Source organism: Sus scrofa, chromosome 12 (genome assembly GCF_000003025.6).
Source record: "Sus scrofa isolate TJ Tabasco breed Duroc chromosome 12, Sscrofa11.1, whole genome shotgun sequence".
NCBI classification, from domain to species: Eukaryota; Metazoa; Chordata; class Mammalia; order Artiodactyla; family Suidae; genus Sus; species Sus scrofa.
The window spans coordinates 35,922,582-35,945,395 of NC_010454.4; the positions used below are offsets into that span (position 1 = coordinate 35,922,582).

Sequence of the window (22,814 nt, forward strand, 5' to 3'; positions counted from 1 at the left end):
CCTATAAAATAAAGTACAGGTAAGCCAGAAAACAAACATATTGTTTCCATAACTACCAGAATTTACACACACTCTTCATCCTAGTAGAAATGCCATGATGTATTACAGTTACTTCTGTCAGTGCATCCTGTTGGGAATGCACTGTCTTTGAGCCTGGAAACATCAGTCTCTGAGGCAAGCCTCAGAAATGTCCTGAGCCAGAATCATCATTTAGGACTGAGTTCTCTTCCACTCGGTTACATGCTGTTGCATCACTTTCAAATCCAGTATAAACATTCTATTTAGAAACTGTTGCTACTGTGGCATCATTCACAGTTACTCTCTCTTCTGTGGTGTCATATGCCAGTGTAAACCATAAAACTGACCAATCTTTAAGCCTGGCTGCAGCAGTCTTTAGTGTCCTGCCCAGACTTCACTGACCTTAGATCTTGAAGTTGTGCTGTATTGCTGCTTATGTTGAAGTTAACTGCTAACTAATGCTAACGGTTGAAGTTAAGCATGGAGAGTTGCAGTCACTTAACATGTGCCTGTTACCAAAATTCTCCCTGACATCAGCATAGTTCTTAGGGATATACTGAATTTAGAAATACTGTCAGGAGCCTCCTAAAAGAAGGCTTTTGGGAAAAGTGGATTTTTGGAAGAAAAAAAAAAAAAAGTGATGAGAAAGCTACAGCTCTTGTGAGCTGGGACCATATTCTGAGCAGCTGGTATAACAGGAATTATTGTTATGTTGTGCTAAGTGTATAAAGATTAAAAGGGAAACAAAGTGCCCTTAAATAACTGAATTGTCCAGTTTCTTAAGTTCCAGATAAAGAAATAGTGGGATATTGGGACGACAAGCTACATTCACTTCACAATCACCCTAGGTGGGCTCATTACCACCTTCGAGGTCCATACAAGTTACTTCACAAGTTTCAGTGCCTTCACTGTTAGGAAAGGGGAGAAACTGGCCAGTGTGGATCAGGGAAACAAACACGAAACACGGCACGGGTGGGTTTTAGCAATGCTATAAAACCTCCACTTGGAAACAAAAAATTCCATAAGGTTAGATTCTAAACCCATTGTGGGATGACTATTCCATGATCTATTAATTAAGTCGGCAGTTACCCAAAAACCATGGGCAGGAAAAACTGCGGTTTGCATCCAATGAGAACACCCTCGAATCCCTGATCCTCCAAGGGGGACAGCAACATAGTCTTGGGGAAGAAGAGCTGTTAACACACCAAGGGAACACACACAGGAAATGCTGTTTCCCCCCTTGTAATCCAATTTTATTATGATCTGTTTCTCTCACCTTAAATATTTATTTCAGCACCACTCACTTGAACCACCAGGACTATTAATCAAACTTTTTTTCTTTTCTTTTTTTTTTTAGCCCAAGATAGCTGTGTAACCATGCTGAGGACATGACAGAAGAACATGGGAACCGAGTTTCATCTCAAGAATACTTAAATTGGAGAAATTCAGCTTTTATTGTTAGATTTTGACAGTGTCAAACACTTGTGGTTTTGGGTTGACCATCATTATACAAAATTTTACCTAGTAAAGTTTTAGGTGACCAGTGACCTTGTCAATTAAGTCTACTGGTCCTGGCCCAATTCCTAGAACAGTTCGAGAGCCTGGTGCAATCTGAGTACGTCCAGCATCTTGGATTAAGCTTACAGTCAGTCCCAGCATTTTTGCATGGGTCAATAATTCAACCAGAGTTTCTTCATCAGGAGCTTTGACCACCACTTTGGGCTGCCCACAGTATTCCCACTGTTGGAGTAATTCAGGGTTTCTTCTTTGAATTTGCTTGTAGGCAGAAACAGCAGCATGAGAGCACTGGGCAGCCACCTTCCCTTTTCCCATCTTTAAGTCATTTCGAACCACGAGAATCATTTTGTACTCCCCACTCTCTCCTAAGATGCTTGCTTCAGTTTCGGTGTCAGTGTCTGTCTCGCTCACCGAACTCTTGGGGATCATCCCAAAGCGTACTCGGAGGCCCCAGCCCAGGCACATGCCGCAGGCAACTCCAGCAGCAAAGCTGAGTGCGCCAGGATTGGCCAAATATTCCATAACCAAGGGCATGGAGATCATCTTAAAGGAAAAGAAAAAAGTTGTCACTATCTAGCAGTGGCAAATTAGAAGCTTATCACATAGAACACCCTGACAGTATGTAAGCAGCAACATTTTAAGGCATCCGAACTTGATTCAGAAAAAAGGCAGAATATGTTTTGGATCTTAGGTGTGCACTATTTTTCTCCTCTCTGTACTAGAAAAGTTTCCAGAATATAGGCACAATAGTTGGGGCCTTCTGAATCGTAGTGTGAGGAGTACATCTCTATTTCTTAGATGCAGCAAAGCTCTGCTCCTCAGTCGTCCCCTAAGTCTTGCGGAGAAAAGAAATGTTTCATCAAATGCCTAAAGGATGGATCTAAAGAAACCAAGAGTAATGCACTCATTTCTGAAATATAGCGCTTATTTACATACTGCACTAGTTCTCAATGGGAAAGGTACCAACTCCTCAGAGAAGTTCCTGGTTGTCACAACAGTGGGCCTGGAGTGAGGTGCGCTCCTGCTGACATTTACTAGGCATCAGCATGGTATGCTAAAAGCTTTACAAGTGAAGATTTGTCCCAGTGGACATTACTGTGGGTGAAAAACTATCAATGCCTAAAACTAGAAGACAACTTCATCTTGCATAGGAACACAAAGCATTCTTTTGCATAGTTTCAATACACACTGCATTTACCAGCAGTGTATCACATAAAACAAAGATGATCCTTTATCCTTCACTATTTTAGAAATTCCTATCACCCCAGCAAAGCTGTTCATGGTATTTGAATCATCAATAAAACACTTACATCAGTCTACATCTGAAGCTGTTGGGTTCATAATGCTTCTGTGTATAGGCACAAACAACCATCAGTTTCTTCTTCTTGTTGAATAGTACCTAAGCATTTACATCAAAATACATGGGGCTACCATGTCTGCAGTGCTTTTAAGTGGTACCCTTGGAATTATGCAGAGCATAACCTGCATGGCAGAGCTGGCAGTCCTGGAAATACATATTTTAGCATCAACTTCCTTTTTATTCTCATTCATGTTAAAATTAGGGCTTGATAATGTTTTTGAAATTATATGGTAGGCAAAGTGTGCAATGTTATCAAACATTTTAATATGAGGATACTTTAGGGGATGTTAAACTTTTTTTGAGATATTCACATACTATAAAATTCACCTTTTTTTCAATATACCAATTATATGTGGAATCTAAAAAAAGGATACACATGAACTTATCTGCACAGAGAACTCTACCCAATATTCTGTGATAATCTATGTGGGACAATAATCTGAAAGAGAATGGATGTGTGGACATGTACAACTGAATCACTGCTGCACAGCAAAAATTATCACATTGTGAATCAACTTTACTTCAATAAAACCTTTTTAAAAATTCACCTTTTTCAAGTGTACAATTCAGTGTTTTTTAAACATATCTACAGTGATGTACAACCATCACCACCATCTAATTCCAGAACACTTGCACTTCCCCCAAAAAACCCCTATATTCATTAGTAGTCATTTTCCATGTCTCCCTACCGGGTAAACACTAATCTACTTGTCTTTATGGATTTGCCTCTTCTGGACATTCATATAAATCAAACCATACAATATGTGGCATTCTGTTTCAGGCTTTTATCATCCTGATTAATGTTTTCAAGGTTCATCTATGTCGTAGCATGTACCAATACTTCCTTCCTTTTTATTGATGGATAATATTCCATGGTATGGGTTATGCTACATGTTCTTTATCTATTTACCAGTTGATAGACATTTATTTGGGTTGTTTCCACCTTGTGGCTGTTATGAATAATGCTGGTATAAATACAAGGCTTTTTGTTTTTTTCTTTCTCTATGGCCACAACCACGACCACATCTGAGGCATAAGCAAGTTCCTGGGCTAGAGGCTGAACTGGAGCTGCAGTTGTGGGCTAAGCCAAAGCCACAGCAACACTGGATCCACGCCACATCTGCAGCCTATGCCACAGCTTGCGGCAACACCAGATCCTTAATCCACTGAATGAGGCCAGGGATGGAACCTGCATCCTCACAGAGGAAACACTGGGTCCTTAACTCACTGAGCCACAATGGGAACTCCATAAATACAAGTTTTTGTGTGGACATTCGTTTTCATTTGTCTTGGGCTTATACCTAGGAGTCCAACTGCTAGGTCATATGGCAACTCTGTAATCTCCTGAGGAACTGTCAAAGTATTTTCTAAAGTGGCTGTACCGTTTTAAGTTTGTTACAAATGATTTTTTTTTCTTTTTTTTAAGACCAAACCTGAGGCATATGGAAGTTCCTGGGCCAGGGGCTGAACCCGAGCAGCAGCTCCCACCTACACCACAGCTATGGCAATGTGGGATTCTTTAACCCACTGCACCAGGCCGGGGATCAAACCTGTGCCTCCACAGCAACCTGAGCTGATGTGTTTGAATTCTTAACCCACAGCACCACAGCAGGAACTCCACGACTTACTATTTTTTAAAAAGTGTGTTGGGTCTGGTAGGATTGAGAACTGCTGCTCTAGTGCCGTATGACTCAAGTCTCTAATTCAGAAACAAACAAAAAAAATGCCTTTGCTAATCTTCGTATAAGTCATGGCTGTCTCCAGATCTCAAAGGAGGATCGAAAGGATTGAGATAAATTGGATCCAAAGACCTTCAGTAATTGTTGGAGAATGATGGATTATACTCAATATTTGGAGCAAAAGAAAATGACTATAAACTCTTTTGTGTCCAAACTATAAAAATATAATACATTATACTACTGAACCAAGCTTCATGCTTTTTTTTTTTTTGCTATTTCTTGGGCCGCTTCCGCGGCATGTGGAGATTCCCAGGCTAGGGGTCCAATCGGAGCCATAGCCACCAGCCCACACCAGAGCCACAGCAACTTGGGATCCGAGCTGAATCTGCAACCTATACCACAGCTCACGGCAATGCCGGATCCTTAACCCACTGCGCAAGGGCAGGGACCGAACCCTCAACCTCATGGTTCCTAGTCAGATTCGTTAACCACTGCGCCACGACGGGAACTCCTTCATGCTTTTTTAAGTCAAAGGTACAGTTAATAAAAAAAGTGAAACAACCCAATATCCCCACACTCGCAATTTCAAATTCAAACCTTGCCCTCCCCAGAACAAAACTAACTTCCCTGAAATTGCTACTTAATGTTATAAAATCTGTATCTCTGAGTTCCCTTCATGGCTCAGTGGAAACAAATCTGACTAGTATCCATGAGGATAGAGGTTCGATCCCTGGCCTAGCTCAGTGGGTTAAGGATCCAGCATTGCAGACGCGGCTTGGATCTGGTGTTGCTGTGGCTGTGGTATATGTTGGTGGCCACAGCTCTGATTCGATCCCTAGCCTGGGAACCTCCATATGTCGAGAGTGTGACCCCAAAAAGACAAAAAACAAACAAAAACCACCTGTATCTCCACTTCCTTGAAGTCCAATAGAATCCTTTATTATTCAGATACTTTACGAAATACCTACCAAAAACCCCTCTACATTTCATAGTAGTTCATGCATCCCTTTCTCTAGCTGGATCCTTTCCAGACCTACTTTTTCTTTTTTTTTGCTCCTTTTTAGGGCTGCGCTTGTGGCATATGGAGGTTCCCAGGTTAGGGGTAGAAACAACCCCTACTGCAACCTACACCACAGCTCACAGCATCACTAGATTCTTAACCCACTGAGCAAGGCCAGGGATCAAACCCGCAACCTCATGGTTCCTAGTCAGATTTGTTTCCACTGCGCCATGATGGGGGTTCCTAGAGCCACTTTCTTAAAAGGCCAACTTTGACAGACACAGGGCAGGAATACCAGAACAATGTGGTGAGGAACATATTTAGAGTGCACACATCTTAGAGCGCTAGAAACTGATAGCACTCTAAGATCCTCTGACTATTAGTTTTAGAAAAAAATTAACATGGGGTAGTTGTGGTGGGGCAGAAGCTAGTTGGTGGTGTGGTCAAGAAACTGGACAAAGTGAAAGAAAATAGAAAACGCAATAGATATGTGGGGATGGGGAGAAAAGGAAAGGTTTTTATGGAAAGAGGAGTATATTTAAATGCAGAGCATATTTAAATGTTAAAGGATAGAGCCTGATAAAGGGTGGGTAGATGCTCAAGATTGGGAAAGAATAATTAACAATACAAAGCAGTAGGTGGGAGGGGAGCTGAAGTTCTTAGGAAGAGACTTGGTCTTGGAAAGAAAGGACACCTTTCCCAACGCGACAGTTTTAAATGCAGGTAGGTCTGTGGATTTGCTCCTTGGAGATTGATAGGTTGGACAAAAGTCAAGCTGGGAGTTCCCCTCGTGGTTCAGTGGTTAACAAATCTGACTAGGAACCATGAGGTTGTGGGTTCAATCCCTGGCCTCGCTCAGTGGGTTAAGGATCCCGCGTTGCTCTGGCTGTGGTGTAGGCCAGCGGCTACAGCTCTGATTAGAACCCCTAGCCTGGGAACCTCCATATGCTGCAGGTGTGGCCCTAGAAAGGGCAAAAAGACCACCACCCCACCAACAACAAAAAGTCAAGCTGGAGCTGAGAAGAGGAAGACTGAGATAAATGCTGCAGCAAAACACCGTAGGATTGCAGAGGGAATGTTGAAAACATGATGAGGATTAATACTGATTTTATAATGGTACCGTACCAACTAGTTAGTTGTGATTTTCTCCAGCAATGCTTAGTTAGCAGCCTGAGTATATGAAGAGATGACTTCATACTTCACACAGAAAACAGAAGCCAAACACTAAAAAAACACCTAACCACTGCCTCTAAACATATAAATTAAATCTGCTGCACCCATATTCTTTCTCTACCTTTCTTTTCTATGAGAGATTGTTGGATTTATACAGGTTTGAATTCTACTAAGCGTAAGCACAAGGACACAGTGGTATAAGGGAAGTTAGGGTCAGGGCAAGAATGTATGAAATGATAGGCTGTTGTTAGAGAGAGATGTCTGGAGTTTTGATTTTAGAAATGGAACATTATAAGGGGATACAAAGTTCAGAGTGTAGCTGCAGGAATGGGTATCTGAATTACAGTCAGAAGTGTGTCATTAAGCTCATGGACTTTCTTAATTTTTATTTTTATGCTGTATCGCCTCCTTCCTCCCACAAATATTAACTGGTCCTGCTCTAGGATCTGGGGGATACAGGAGCATACAAAGGAGGAAAAGTCCCTTCTAACTCCTGGAGCTTACACTCTGGTAGTGGTTTAGAGATGGTCTAATCCTAATCTTGAATTTCCTTCGTTTTATTTTAATAAAACTTCATGTTGTCACAGCTCAACATTTCAATGATACTTTGAATGTATTGTGTCACTTGAGCCGCATAATAAGCTAATATTATTTCTATATATTGAAAATGAAGAAACTGAGGAAAAGAGAAGTTAAAAGGAAAAAACCCGAATGTTTGCTGGCTTCCTATGTGCCAGACACATACCTTGTTAGACTAGGAATATAGGCCATCACCAGTTGTTCACTGATGCGTGGAGGAGACAAATAATTACATAACTGGTAAAGGTTATGAAAAGGTCTTAGGGGAGTACATAATAAAGTACCTCAGCTCAGTGAAGGAAGGCCTCCTTGAGGAAATGTTTAAAATGCAACAAAGGGAGTTCCCGTCATGGCTCAGTGGTTAACGAACCCGACTAGGAACCATGAGGTTGCAGGTTTGATCCCTGGCCTTGCTCAGTGGGTAAAGGATCCGGCATTACCGTGAGCTGTGGTGTAGGTCGCAGACTCGGCTTGGATCTCGAGTTGCTGTGGCTCTGGTGTGGGCCGGCAGCTACAGCTCCGATTGGACCCCTAGCCTGAGAACCTCCATGTGCCGCAGGAGCGGCCCTAGAAAAAGAAAAAAGACAAAAAAATAAAAAATAAAAATAAATAAAATAAAATGCAACAAAGGATGAGGAAGAAGATAGAAAGAGGAAAGATTGCCTCAGGCAGAAAGAACACCAAGTGGGAATGCCAGAGGAGAGCAATACGGTAGTCAAATGACCTGAAAGCAGTCCAGATAGCTGAAGGATGGAGGGCAAGAGTGGCAGAGAACAATGTGAGAAAGAAGGGCAGGATGCGGCTCCCAGAAGGCCTTGTAAGCCACATCAAACAGTTTGGAATTTATCCTAAACACTACACGAACTGTCTCCTTCAATGTTCACAATAGCCCTTCAAGATAAATATGTAATTATTATCCCCATTTTTCAGATGTGAAAATTGAGAACAGAGCATGTAAGTAGTTCACCCAAATTCACCCAGCTAGTAATTGGTAGTCTGAGTCCAGAGCTTATGTTCTTCTTTTTTTTTTCTTAGCTGCTGGCCTACACCACAGCCACAGCAACGCAAGATCTGAGCCAAATCTGCACTGGATCCTTAACTCACTGAGCAAGGCAAAGAATAGAACCTGAGTCCTCATGGATACTAGTCTGGTTCATTACCGCTCAGCCACAACAGGAACTCCCCAGAGCTAGTGCTCTTCACACTATTCTATGTTTCCTTTCCCAGGAGACTAGATGAGATGAGAGTCACTTAGACAAGAGTACTGGCAATGGAAAAGGAAAAAAGTGGTTGTGGTACATCTTATGATTCAGTGACCCACTATAAGTCTGGTGATGAAAGGGAGACATTTAGGTAAAATGACAAGATTTGAACAAACGGAGATTGGAGGTACTATTTACAGATGAGGAGATTCTGGTGAAAGAGCAGGTTTGAAAGTAGAAGATAGTGAAATCAGTTTTAGATATATTACATTTGGTGTGACCAAAAGACATCCTGGATGAGAAGTCCAGCAATAAATAAATATTATACAATTTTAGAGGCCAGAAGATAAGCTTAGGCTAGAAATACAGACTTAAAAGAATTTAACACATTACTGAGGTTACAGAAGTTTGAAAGTGGATAAGGCCACTTCTTTCAGCATGTGCTTCACTTATGCCCTAGATCATCCTAGTCCATCTGCCATTATAATTAACTGTACTTCTAAAGCACAAATCTGATCCAGTAATTTCCCTGTCAAAAATCACCAGATAAATGCCTAAGGAATAAGCAAAAAGGATCCCCCTGAAACTTAGTCCCCTTACCGAGTTTATGATTAATCTATCCAAAACTTTATTCCCTTTCTTGTCTGCTGTGACCTCGATCCTCTGCTAACTGAACAATAATCAACCAGAGCCAACTGTAGATAACATGGTCAATATACTAAAACTGCTGTTGTAGATATCATCATTAATAGCTTAACTTGAGCTGTTTCTCTTTGGCAAGATGAGCTAACAGGCCCTCGAGCCATGGACCACCTGGCCAGAGAATCATAAACCAAAGACATCCTGACTCCTGAAACTACAATTAAGAAAAATCACTGCAATTAAGAACTGTCACAAGATGATGATTAATCCCATCCCATTTGTTCTTCCCCTTCAAAAAATACAAATAAAAGAACACCCTAACTCAGTGACCAAGTTGGAGTGGATTTGAGGCTTGCCTCCCACTACCTTGGCTTTGCTCTACAACAAACGCTGCACTTTCCTTCACCACAACTGGAGGTGGAAGCGGTAGGCAGGTTGGCTTTGATGCCGTTTGGTCAAGTGGACTCAAGTTCGGTGGTTAACAATAAAAACAAGTCTCTTAGCATGAATTCGAAGCATCATACAATTTGGTTTCAACCTACTCTATCCTTCTAACCTACTCTCCCTGCAACATACGGTACTTTCCAGCCACACCAAATTCCTAGGTACTTTCAAGCAGCAGTCTCTCCCCAAAATAATTTTTTCCACTTCAACACACAAAAACATCCTCTTCACCCATGAAAGCAATGAAATCTGTCTCTTAAGTCTTAATTATTTACTTTCCAGAGCCGCAGTAGCAATTACACAGAGCCACTGCAGTGTATGTTCTCAACGTCCAGCGCAGTGCCTGGAGTAAAATGCTCAAGAACTGAATACTCCTCTAGACATTATGTCCGTGTGACACAGGAGGACAAGTTTTTTGATCATATCCCTAAAGATCTTTTCTTTCTTTGTGGGACTCAACAACTCGCTATGCTGCGGGGTATTCAATAAATGCTCAGCAGCGTGTGAGGCCTGCTCGGTATTTTCGCACATTCAGAGCGACTGCATCGAGACTGCCTGAGTGGAGGCGTGCCCTGGGAACTAGAAATTCTGGGTCCTTGCCCTCCCCAGCAGTTAGGTCCCTTCTTCCCAAAAGACGACTGGCCAAACCGGAACAAGGACTCCAGCGGCCACTGGGCGGAAGAGTTTACGAAGATGAAAGAAAGGGGTTTAGAATGAGATGAGAAGAAACGGTCCACCTGGAAAGAGAATGGAGAAGGACATCCCTCTCCTATGCCCTATTGAAGGGCCAACCTACCGAGCGCACCTTCCCTCCGCCTCACCCGCGCCTTTGCTGTCTTCACTTCTAGGTAGCGAACACGCGTCTCTCGCTCGAGTTACCTCTTCCGGGGTTCCTGGACAACAAGTTCCGGATCAAAAACAGCGAAGAGATCAGTCATTCTTCCTCTCGCCCCGCCCACAGGTCCCTAACGAGACCAGAACTAAAATCCCGCGACGATCAGCCGAGGTGGCGGAAAGGAGCGGGGAACGTTTTTCTCTTGGAGGAGGTCTCCCGGGGGGAAAACGGACCGGAAGTGGCGTGAGCGAGTTCCGGTTGGCCGCAGCCCAGCGGCGGGTGTGAGAGTCAGTCGCGAGCAGCTTCCAGGATCCCGAGATCCGGAGAAGCCGGAGTCAGAGCGGCTAGGTAAGCGAGCACGGAGCACTGGGGACGGACGCCTGAGGCTATCCTCAGAGCTTGACTTCTTCTGGAGTTCTTTCACTTAGACGATGCAGATCTGGGGCACCGTGATTCCGACTTCAATCAGTGTTTTAGGGCTCTGCCGACTGTTTGAGTCTGGCAGTAGCTAGGTTATTTGGGACACCTCCCCGTGGTTGGCCACCGGTACTTTGAACCCATGCACTGGACTCCCAGCCATTCCCTCTAATCGCCGCGGACTTGGAAGTCGTTCTGAGCTTGTGTAGAGTACCCTCTTCCTCCCCAAGTATCTAGGACCTTAGAGTAAATGGAAAAGCTATCTTCCCTGCCGATGACCAAGCTTTTTCTCAGGATCTGTCAGTTAAGTTCTTGCCCTTCCCAACCGCTAGCGCATGATTCTAAATGTACCCCTTTCTAAACAAAATTCAGATGTGCAAGTGCCATCTAAAGCGTTGGTGGCCAAGGGAGTGGGGCCTCCCCTCCGTAGATCTCTTGCAAAGAGGACCTTCATGTTACCTCCTACTACGTTCATGAAGAACAGTGTTCCCTGCCTTTTCCAAATCCCTGACCCCTGACCAGTGTATTTCTTTACAGTGGAGATATTTGCAGTAAAACATGAAGGTTGGTTTAATAACTAAACTTCCAAAAAGCCATATGTGACCCTGTGTCACACTGCTTAAGATTATTATGACTCTCAGTGAGTTTTACACTATTTTGTTTTCCTGCAAATTCATGCAACAATCTCTTGATAAACAGGCTCTGGCACTGTTTACCTTTCTTGACAACATAGCCCCTTTTCCTTTTCCTAACTGTAATGTTAAGAAACATAGCTCCCTTTCCTAACTTTTGCTTCTTCTTTGGCGCTTCCTAACTTTAATGTCTTTTACTTCTCCTTTGTAGAGTGCACTGATCCTTTGGAGAGGTTTGGACGAGTATTTCTAATGTTGTAATGATGGGGAAATTAATACTCTGACTGCTGTTACTTTTTAATTGTGTTATCATCCACCCTGATTTTAGTTGTGTATTCTTAGCATAAATGATGATAGGAAACTATTATTTACTAGGCAATATTTTATGCATTCTAGATTATGTTTTAATTGACCTTTGGAAGAGGTAGCAGTATCCAGATAAATGTGGCCTATTTGTGTAGCTGTGTAATGACTCTACAGTAGAAATATTTTATTTATATTTTACTTCTTTGCCTATATTATTTTAAAACACCGAAGCATATTTTTTCCTTTGACGTGTATATCCTGCTTGCTTAATACAGTTTAATTCCTGTTTCACATTCCAGAATAACCAAGTTTCTGAAATACTTCAATTAATGGTTTAATGCCATTTAGCAATTTAAGGCCTTACAGCTTATTGTTTAATTTACATATTATTTAATCAGTTTGTTGTTTAAGTTACATATTATTCTTTAAATATTTTTCACACGTGTCTTGAGGTGACAAGATTTTTGAGATATGGAGTTCTATAAATTAGATGTTACTTTTTTTTTTTTTTGTCTCTTTGTCTTTTTAGGGCCGTACCCATAGCATATGGAGGTTCCAGGCTAAGGGTCCAGTTGGAGCTGTTGCTGCCAGAGCCACAGCAACGGTAGATCCGAGCTGTGTCTGCAACCTACACCACAGCTCACGGCAATGCCGGATCCTTAACCCACTGAGCAAGGCCAGGGATGGAACCCCCCACCTCATGGTTCCTAGTCGGATTCGTTTCTGCTGCACCAAGACGGGAACTCCACGTGTTACCATTTTTAACATCTGGTAAATTTGCTTTTTGACTATAACTTGCCAAAGCCAGTCTTATAATCTTTCTGTTCAGTTTAGTTATCCAGGGACTGATTATCCAGATTTTCTCACTTTCCAACTTCTTCCTGCCTTGGCTTGAATGGCCACTTTTTAGCATTGCAAAAATCGTTAAACTCGAAATCAGAAGACCTAGCTCCAGAACTTTTGAGCATAGGTTGGCAAGTTATTAACTTTCTGAGGCAATCTGGGTTGTGTTGATAAAAGTACTGCTAACTTCACAGGATTGTCACAATGATTGAGATAGTAAATGTGAAATGACTCTATAAATGAAAATGTAATATTGTCATTTTACTCTGAAAGTGGGAAATGTATCTGTGCAGAATACTGTTAGTTTGCATCATTTCAAAATATGATGTTTTATATTAAGTGTGTTATTTATCTGAATATTTTATCACATGCTTTTCTGAGACGATCTTTGACCTCCTTTTGAACACAATAAAAGCTAGCCAGGAATAGTTTGAAACTGTAATCCACTGAACTAGTCACCTTGGTTAATAAGTAGGTAGCTGGAAAATGAGTATAGTTTTGCATTTGGGAGTTTAAATCTGATCTTTTTGGCCATAAGGTACTGTCATAAAAGAGTTTCCAAATGCAGAGGAAGTTGACGTTTTGGGTACTTACATTATAGTTAACTAAAGCTTTACTATATTAAGAGATTTTATAATTTCATTGAAAACTATTGAAAGTAATATTTAGAATTAGGAGCAAATTCTGTGAACACATAGATTCTTCTCATTTAACAGAGGAGAAAATTAAGGCCCAGAGACAATCAGTAACTGGCTTGCCTGAGGTCATATGACTTAAGTAGTGCCAGAACCTGAACTGGAAATGAGGTCCCAAGTGTTCTTTTCTTTCTGCTAAGGTTGTCTCCAGGCATCTTTATGTGGTTTGGCAATATTTCCCGGTTTGCGTGAAAGTGGTTTCTTATGTATTTAAGGGATCTATATGTGTGTGTACATTTTCTTCCCTTTTTAGCTGATTTAGTCTTGTAAATTCTAGGAAAACAAAAACTGTAGTTGGCAAGATTTGCAGTGGAAAGGAATAAGGAGCGAAAAAATTAGTTCTGTTCTTCAGAATAGTTATTCTCAGTTCATGCTTCATTACTATCAAGTAACAAGGTGTCTTCTTTCAGGTGGAAAAGACAGGATCTTTGTAACACATGTCTTTACTAAGTGAGTGTTGTTGCTGCTGAGTAGGATGAAGCTGTATTAATTTCTTTGCTCCTGACAAAAAAAAAATTTCCCAAAGTTGTTTGTAATTTTATTTCATTCTGGGTAAATAGCCACTGTAGAGGAGTTAATTTTTTATCTCGTTGGGAATCCTTTTGCTTCCACTGATTTCACAAAACTTGTTTAGTCTCGCCCCTTTCTTGGAGAATTATAGTGCCAGGTGCTTGTTATTGCTGTGGTTTTGCCCAAGTGCTTTTTGTTGGTGTCTCTCTCTTTGGTATGGAAATAAACTCCAGAGTAGAGAATTCTGACCAACCTCAGGATGAATTGAGGTGATAAATTGTTGTGTTAGTTGATAATCTGTTTTCATAAAGATTTGCAAATATTTTGGGCTGCAAACTTTGAAAGAGTTTAGTGCTTCAAGAAATCCCCCCACCCTTTTTTTTTTTGTCTAGGAAAGCAACTTTATGGGGTTTGCTGAACTGATGTTGTGTGTTATGTTAAACCCTTAGGTAAAACTCTTAAAATATTGTGCTCCTGGAAGGTTTTGGAAATTTGAACAGGAGGTGCTTTCTGTATCAGGTAAAAGATGATACTTAAAGCTTGAGGAATTTTTATTTTATTTTATTTTATTATTTTTTAAACAAGAGGCCGCACCTGCAGCATATGGAAGTTCCCAAGCCAGGGCTCGAGCCACAAGCCACTATAGATGCAACGCCAAGTAGTTATGTTGTGAGCTACATGGGAAGTCCTTACATTTTTAAGTTAAGTAAGGGCTGCCATTGAGTAATCCTATCCCAGCGGGTCTAACTATATTTTGTCAGTATTCCAGAAATAAGCTTTTCAGTAGATCATTTTGGTATTTCTCTCTTGTTCTTGATGTTCATTAATAAAACATTGGTCTTTATAGATTTTCCTAGAAGGACTAGGTCGTGTTAAGAGCCTGGACTCTGAATTTAGATTGCTTTAGTTCAAATTCTAGTCTACTGCTCTTCAACCTTTAGGCTGGTTACTTAACCTCATGCTATCTCAGTTTCCTCCTAGCCTTTGAGGTTAGGACACATGTTTATTGTTAAAGTTAAATGAATAGATTTAAGTAAAGCATTTAGAACTGTCCCTGGCGTGTAGTTAACCATGATTGTTATGTTATCATCATCATGCGGCCTACCAGCAGTTGCTAAAGAGTTCTTTCCCAACCCTCTTTTGAAAGCATCTTTGTGTTGTTGCTTACTTGATTATTGTTTGCTCATTATTAATGAAGTTTCAGTAAATGTATATATATATATATATGTGTGTGTGTGTGTGTGTGTGTGTGTGTGTGTGTGTATACTCATTTCATTTCATGAATATTTTAAAGCATATGTGGGATTCTTCACCAAACAAATCATTCTTATAGTCCATTATCTTAAGCATTTTGTGTTATTGTTAACAGTTTACATTATATATGTAAGCCATAACACAGACTTTGAGAATTGAAATTTGAGGGTTTGATGTTTAATGATGTCTTCTAGCACTTTCTTTGCATGAGAAGATCACCTTGCAATGATATCTGTTGCCTGATATCTGTTCATCCATCCAGTCAGTGAACAAATATCTTGTGTCTTAAGTCTTTTACCAAGTTCTGGAGAAAACAGTGGGAGTAGATATTTTAGAGGAGCCTCATAGAGGGGGAAAAAAAAAGCAAAAATGAAAGATTAAGCCTAGGATAATAAATGTGATGAAGGAAGCAAACAAGGGTCTCTGAGAGAGTTCATGTGGATATGTGCCTGTTTAAGACTTTAGCACTGTGCCCTGAGTTTATAGTGATGTGAGACAAGGTAGGAAACACTCATGGTCCAGGTTATGTAGAGCTTTGCCTGAAATGAGTTTGGATTTGCTTTTGAGTGTAATAGGAAGTCATTCTACAATTTCAAGTAGGGAAGTGATTTATAAGTAGTTTACTTTTGCTCATATGTGAAGGATGAATTGAAGGGGATATGAGTAGAAATGGAGAAGGAAGTTAGGAGTCAATTGCAGTAATTCAACTACAAGATGAAAATGGCCTGGATGGACCAAAGTGTGGCAAAAAGTGGAGAGCAGTGGGTGGATTCTAAATATATCTGGAATAGGGCTTGGTCCTGGATTAGATGTGAGGAGTAAGGAAATGAGAAGGGTTAGGGATGACTGTGCTTCTGGATTTAGTAACTAGATAGATGGTTATGCCAAGTACTGGGAGAGGGAAAGGTTTGAGGAGGACCAGGTTTGTTACAAGAAGAGGTGTGGGGCGGGAGAAGAAAGTGCTTATTAAGTTTAAAGTGCCTAGGAATCATCCAAGTGCTGCTATATTAGGCATACAAATCTAGAGGTCAGGACCAGAAATACAAACAGTATTTTATTTTATTTTATTTGGTCTTTATGCCTTTACTTGAGCCACTCCCGCGGCATATGGAGGTTCCCAGGCTAGGGGTCGAATCAGAGTTGTAGCCACTGGCCTACGCCAGAGCCACAGAAACGCGGGATCCGAGCTTCGTCTGCAACCTACACCACAGCTCTTGGCAATGCCACATCCTTAACCCACTGAGGGAGGCCAGGGATCGAACCTGCAACCTCAAGATTCCTAGTCGGATTCGTTAACCACTGTGCCATGATGAGAACTCCAATGAAAATGACCTTTTTTTTGGTCTTTTCTAGGGCCACTCCCGAGGCATATGGAGGTTCCCAGTCTAGGCTTCTAATCGAAGCTGTAGCTGCCGGCCTACAGACAGAGCCACAGAAACGCAGAATCCAAGCCGCATCTGCGACTGGCAGTTCTCAGTAACGGGTAACCCTGGATCCTTAACCCACTGAGTGAGACCAGGGATCGAACCCGAAACCCCATGGTTCCTAGTCAGATTCCTTAACCACTGCGCCACGACGGGAACTCCTCTCTGCACTCTTTTGGTTTCTGGCTGAGTCTAAGAATTAAACTACTATGAGACAGATTAATGGGGGAAAAAGTCTACAAAACTTACTAAATTTCTTACATGTAAATTGGAACCTTCACAAGAGAGTGAAGAACTGAAGAAGTCACCTGTTTTATAACTTTTAGAAAAGAAACAATAAATTTTCTCAAGAATTGGCTAAACAAGGAGGTTTGGGTTAGGTTCCTAGGGGTAGTAAATGAAAGAAGTAACAGAAAATGAGGGCTGGTTTAATAAGATTTGTTTATATAGATTTATTGGCCCCAAATCCCCCATCTCTGATGATAAGAATGTCTTCCTTCCTCTTGGTACAGGGTGGGTGCTTATCACATGAGTGTTTTATTAACTGCTTTCAGGAAGAAAAGGGAGAGTCAGAGTGTCCTTCTGGTACCTGCTGTTCATCAGTGCCCTTAATTCAAAGTAATTGGTATGCCAAAGTGGCATATTTTGGGGTGGCATCCTGGTTTTCTTCATGCGTTTTAGCCTAGAGAGAAAGTTACAGGTTCAGCCTTCCTACAGGATGTTGCTTCCGGGATCTTGTCTCAGGATAGCACTTGCCAGTTGCTCACATTAGTTTCCTTCCTACTGCTCAGGTTCCCTTCTGTTCCCACCATGCCTCAGCCACCCTAGTTCTTGGGCCAATCCAGTCTTTCTGGGTCTGTTGTATAGTTTGCCTTTTTTTTTTTTTTTTTTTTTGAAGGGCTAGAATGGGACCTTGGAGAGTCCCTCTTCCATTTGTGAGACCAATGATGTCTCAAAGAATATATTCTTTAATTCAGAGTCAGATTTTTAGGGAAAGAAAGGGCCCCTCAGAGTTCCTAGTACATCAGCCTGACCTCACATAATAAATGTTTAATGTACATTTTTTACAGCACACACTTGTAGGGTTTTTTTTTTTTTTTTTTGCTTTTAGGGCTACACCCGTGGCATATGGAAATTCCCATATGGAAGGCTAGGGGTCAAGAGCCGCAGCTGCCAGCCTATGCCACAGCCACAGCATTGTGGGATCGAAGCTGCGTCTCCGACCTACACTACAGTTGATGGCAACACCAGATCCCTAACCCGTTGAGTGAGGCCAGGAATCAGACCTGCATCTTCATGAATACTAGTTGGGTTCGTAACCCAATGAGCCACAACGGCAACTCCCTGGTTTATTATTTTATAAAACCCTATCATGAACTATTTGGATGCTAAGAATTTGTTGATACAAATAATTACACCATAAGTTATCTAATGGGTTGGTTCTAATTTTCTTAAGATAGAAATGAAGATTTTTGGAGTTCCTGTTGTGGCTTAGCAGTAATAAACCCTACTAGTAACAAACAACTGTTAACAACCCTTGAGGATACAGGTTTGATCCCTGGCCTTGCTTAGTGGGTTAAGGATCCAGTGTTGCCGTGAGCTGTGGTGTTAGGTCATAGACGTGGCTTGGATCCCCAGTTTCTGTGGCTGTGGCGTAAGCCAGCAGCTGTAGCTCTGATCCAGCCCCTAGCCTGAGAATTTCCATATGCTGTGGGTTCAGCCCCAAAAAGAAAAAAAGAAAGAAATGAAGATTTCTCATGATTATTATTGGGAAGTGTTTTAATATTTAAGATAAATGAAACCCAAAATATCCTTTAAAGTGCGCAAAGGATGACAGTTCACCACTGTAAAAAGTGCTGCAGGTAATTCTGGTCTAAGTAAAAAATGACCAAAATACCAACAGTTGTCTCCAGTTATCCATCTTAATGGGTAGAGTGGAGACATTACTACCGTTTTAACGGATGGAGAACATGTAGCAGGTTCCAGTATATTTCTAAACAGTAGATAATAATAATTTTTTTTAAATGCTGTTTTATGATAAATTTTAGAATTATCTGGATTGAATCCTTCATTTTGATATAAATAATCTGAAGCATGTACCTTTGTCATTTGAAAATATTCTGTGACTTAACTTTTCATATTGGTGTATAGTATAGGTCTGTTTACATACCTAAGGTATTTAGGGGCAATAGAACAGTGAGGTCTGTTAAGCAATCTGAATGTAAAATTTTGTCAGAGAAATATATGAACAGTAATAACTGACAAAGAAATGACCAAAAGAGATAAAGGTGACATCATCTGATTTTCATGAGTCAGTTTGAATCATGAGAAGCAATACCATTGCTAATTCTAGGCATGGGGAACATTTGTAAATACTAGGATAAGCTAAACCTTTGGGACTATTTTCTTTTCTTTTTCTTTGACTCCAGAGTTCCTTGGTGTAAATTGAAAATTCTGTCATCAGATTGTTTTGTGTAGAAGAAGAAACCTTGAATTAAGGCTTCGAAAGTTGAGGTTGAACTCTTACTTTGCCATTTTCTAGGCTCCTGAATTGCCTTTTGAGCCCTTATTTTTCTCATTTATAGAAGGCAAGGGTAAAAATAATTGTTTCCTACAAAGGGTTGTTAGCATCATGTTAGCTGATCTATATGTAACCTATAAATCACTGTACAGAAATAGTTGTTATTACATAAATCCAAACCCTGGCCTTGGGTTGGGTGGAACCCATAGACTCTTAAAATAGAAAGAAAAATTATGTCACTTTTTTACTGTGTGTGCCTGATAATTGGATGAGGAAAGGGAGAATTGGGTGTGAAATAAAACTGAAATTCCAAAAATCTCTTATTAGTTAGCTAAGTCTCTAAATCTAGACTGTTATTCCTTTTACTATTTTAATTCTTGTCCTTACTCTTACTCCCCTGAGTAAGAGTAAGATTGTATTGGTTATGAAAAACAGAATAAACATTTGTAAGTAGATTGAGAGAAAATGAAAAATGGGATTTTTCGAGTTGTAATTTTAAAAGTTATGCATATTCCTTAGGAAAATAAAATCATATTTTTACACATAGGAACATAAGATAATAGTTTTACTGTATTCTCATTCAAATAAAGACTTTTCAGAGAACACATTAAGCAGCACTAACGTGATAGATACGCTCTGACTCTCAAAGCCAGATGCTCTGATAATCACTCTGATACTGTACATGGTGTTGGAGGGATCTTTTTCTTTATACTCTTGCACAAGTAGAAAACTATATCAAAACCTCACTGATCAAGATATATTACTCTTTGCTTTCATTCTTTTTTTTCAGTCTTTTGTCTTTTCAGGGCCGCACTTGTGACATATGGAGGTTCCCAGGCTAAGGGGTCAAATCGGAGCTGTAGCCACTGCCCAACGCCACAGCCACAGCAATGCCAGATCCGAGCCGCGTCTGCGACCTACATGCCAGCTCACCACAACATTGGATCCTTAACCCACTGATCGAGGCCAGGGACAGAACACGCAACTTCATGGTTCCTAGTCGGATTTCTTTCCTCTGCTCCACAATGGGAACCTCTCATTATTTCTTTATTAAGTTTTCAAGAGTAAATTGCAATGTCTTAATAGTTTTAGGAAAACTAAATAGAATAGTCTTTGAATTACTAATTAATTCAGTCAAGGACACACACCTCTGAAAGCAAGAAAGATTATTGGAGGACAAAATACTCAAGTTGACTGTCTTTGTAGGCCTTGTAAGAAAAACACTGTTTTTATTGAGAAAGCTGACTTAATTTTTTTGTGTGTGAGAAACTAGAATCATTTGGATATATGATTTTCTTAAAAGGAAGTGTGTTCATTTTATTTTGGAATTTAGTGACAAGGAAAATTAGAATCAATGGATTCACTACTTTATTTTCTTTTCCTTTTCATCTCGTTAAATTCTCCAGTAACTCTTATATTCCTCAGTGAGTTGCCATTTCCATGTCATCCTTAAATGTTTTTTCTGTCCTTTGGGGAACTCACAGTTTCACATTGTTTTTGCATTACAAATGTAGCTAATGTCTTAAATGAATGGAGTATTATAGTCTTAGCGCACTGGATATATAGCCCACAAAGAACCTTTGTAAGCTGATTTTAGCAGTATTTTCTAAGCACTATTGCCAGAAACAAACAAAAAACCCACATATTTTAATATCAATCTTATATTTTAAATGCCACAGCTGTATTTAAAATCTGCTAGTTATAGGAGTTACCACTGTGGTGCCGTAGATTAAGAATCTGACTGCATTGGCTCAGGTCCTGTGGAGGCATGGGTTTGATCCCTGCTAGGTGCAGTAGGTTCAGAACCAGTGCTTCTGCAGCTGCAGTGTAGGTCACAGCTATGGCTCAGATTCAGTCCCTGGCTCAGGAAATTCCATATGCTGTGGGTGCGGGAAAATAATAATAATTTATTAATTATTGTTAAAATTATCAAAATAATAAAATCTGCTAGTTATAGCCTTTTAAAAGCTTTTCTTATATCTAGATATATCTTCACAATGAAAATTAATATTTCAGTTATGTTTCTCTCCTATTTCTGTCTTCTCATCCCATCCACAAACCTATAGAGTTGAACAACTTCATTCTTAGAAAACTAACGTAGATGCATGCTGTTCAAATTGATAGAACACTCTCACAGCAAAGCTCCACTGAATGTCAGGAATATGTCATGTGCTTGATTCCTTTTTTAGGAGATTTCAAGTCTTTTAAAAAGACTAGTAATACTTTGGATTTATTCCCACACCCAGGAATTTGACTGACACTGTTTAGTAACAAATTTCCAAAATCAGTACTGCTTCACTGAACTGTGAAAAATGGCTCTCCTTAAAAATGATTTTTTTGTTTGTTTGTTTTTTGTTTTTTAGGGCTGCACCCACGGCATATAGACATACCCAGGCAAGGAGTTGAATCGGAGCCATAGCTGTCAGCCTACGCCACAGCCATAGCAATGCCAGATCCCAGCCGAGTCTGTGACCTACACCACAGCTCAGGGCAACACTGGATCCTTAACCCACTGAGCGAGGCCAGGGATTGAACCTGCAACCTCATGGTTCCTAGTCAGATTCGTTTCCCTTATGCCACAATGGGAACTCCTTAAAAATGACTATTTTGGGAGTTCCCTGATGGCTTAGCATGTTAAGGATCTGGCATTGTCACTGTTGTGGCTCAGGTCACTGCTGCGGTGTGGCTTCTTTCCCTGGTCTGAGAACTTTCACATGCCTTGGGAGCAGCCAAAAATTTTTTTTCATTTCATCTTATCCTAACTTCATTGGCTAGAGTCCTTTTACCCTATAACATTTTTTTTTTTTTTTTGAGCCAAAGTGGTTTTGAGACATCAGACGTCTGAAGCAAAGTCCTGTAGTGACACCCCACCCACTCTGTAATAATTTTAACAGGGTGTCCTTTTGGTAATTTTTGAAATCTTTGCATTCATGAAAAATAATTCATTTTTGTTATCCAGTGTAACAAACTAAGATTTTTCTGTGGATGCTTCTATGAAAACCAGTTACACAGGCTCTTGTATAGAAAAATGGAAAACAAGTGCCCTGGGGAGGTATTCACTGTGATTATTTTGGAAAGTTGAGACATTAGTGAAAAGAGTGTGGAGAAGCTAACATTGAACACCTGCTATGTGCCTACCACTATGTGGGACAATTATATTTAATTTCTCTTGAAGCAGTTTCTTGAGAAACTAAATGACTGAGTTCCCCAAAACAACACAAAAGGCATTTAAGGTTGACACGAAAATAGGAATGAGGATATTTTACAAATAAACTCAAATGCAAATGCTTAAATGACTCACCCAAGGTTATGCAACTAGCAAGTTGATCTTGGTAGTATTCCTTTATTGCCAAAGAAATAAAACTATTTTCAGGTGGAAAAGAGAACAGACTTAGAATAGCACGGATGTGTTCAGTCTTGGAGTATGGAGTACAGGTGAAATACCTAGTCCAAATGCTGCTTGCCCTGATTTGGCCTCACATCATTTGTACCATATTGGCAGCTTTGGGGTCCTGAGTTTATTTTCTCACAGTCCTGAAAGCTGGAAGTCCAAAAATCAAGATGCTGGTTCTCTTCCTGCCTTGTGGGTGGCTGCCTTCTTGTTGTGTCCTCACATGGCCTTTCCTTTCTGTGCATGCAAAGAGAAAGCTCTCTGGTGTCTCTTCTCGTCTTATAAGGACACCAGTTCTGATTAGGGCCCCCCCTTTAGGATCTCATTTAATCATAATTACCTGCTTAAAGGCCCTAACTGCAAATGCAGTT

At 40.5% G+C, this 22,814-nt stretch overlaps 2 protein-coding genes across 6 annotated transcripts in view; one reads left to right on the forward strand and one right to left on the reverse strand.

The window, feature by feature from the left end:
- The window catches only part of CLTC (clathrin heavy chain), a 77,135-nt gene extending 73,688 nt beyond the window's left edge, over positions 1 to 3,447 (forward strand). The window contains exon 32 of one of the 2 annotated variants that reach the window (XM_021066049.1): positions 1,376 to 3,447. In XM_021066049.1, the coding sequence (XP_020921708.1) occupies positions 1,376 to 1,410 (35 nt within the window). In that variant the 3' untranslated portion in view covers positions 1,411 to 3,447. The remainder of the gene's footprint in view (positions 1 to 1,375) is intronic. The other variant, XM_021066048.1, reaches the window with a different exon arrangement.
- PTRH2 (peptidyl-tRNA hydrolase 2) lies at positions 1,449 to 10,648 on the reverse strand. Of its 4 annotated transcripts, none has more exons than XM_003131669.4 (2): positions 10,495 to 10,648; positions 1,449 to 2,079 (listed from the first exon to the last, which is right to left on the reverse strand). In XM_003131669.4, exon 2 carries the CDS (start codon positions 2,077 to 2,079, stop codon positions 1,540 to 1,542), a length of 540 nt encoding a protein of 179 aa, XP_003131717.1. In that variant the 5' UTR covers positions 10,495 to 10,648; the 3' UTR covers positions 1,449 to 1,539. The 4 variants fall into 4 exon arrangements, with proteins under 4 accessions (XP_003131717.1, XP_003131714.1, XP_005669059.1 ...); XM_003131666.4 differs by having other exon boundaries at positions 10,412 to 10,645; XM_005669002.3 differs by having other exon boundaries at positions 10,421 to 10,540.

What these genes read in the sequence shown, in the direction of transcription:
- PTRH2 (XM_003131669.4), bottom strand. Translation starts at nt 2,079, where the DNA reads ATGATCTCCATGCCCTTGGTTATGGAATATTTGGCCAATCCTGGCGCA.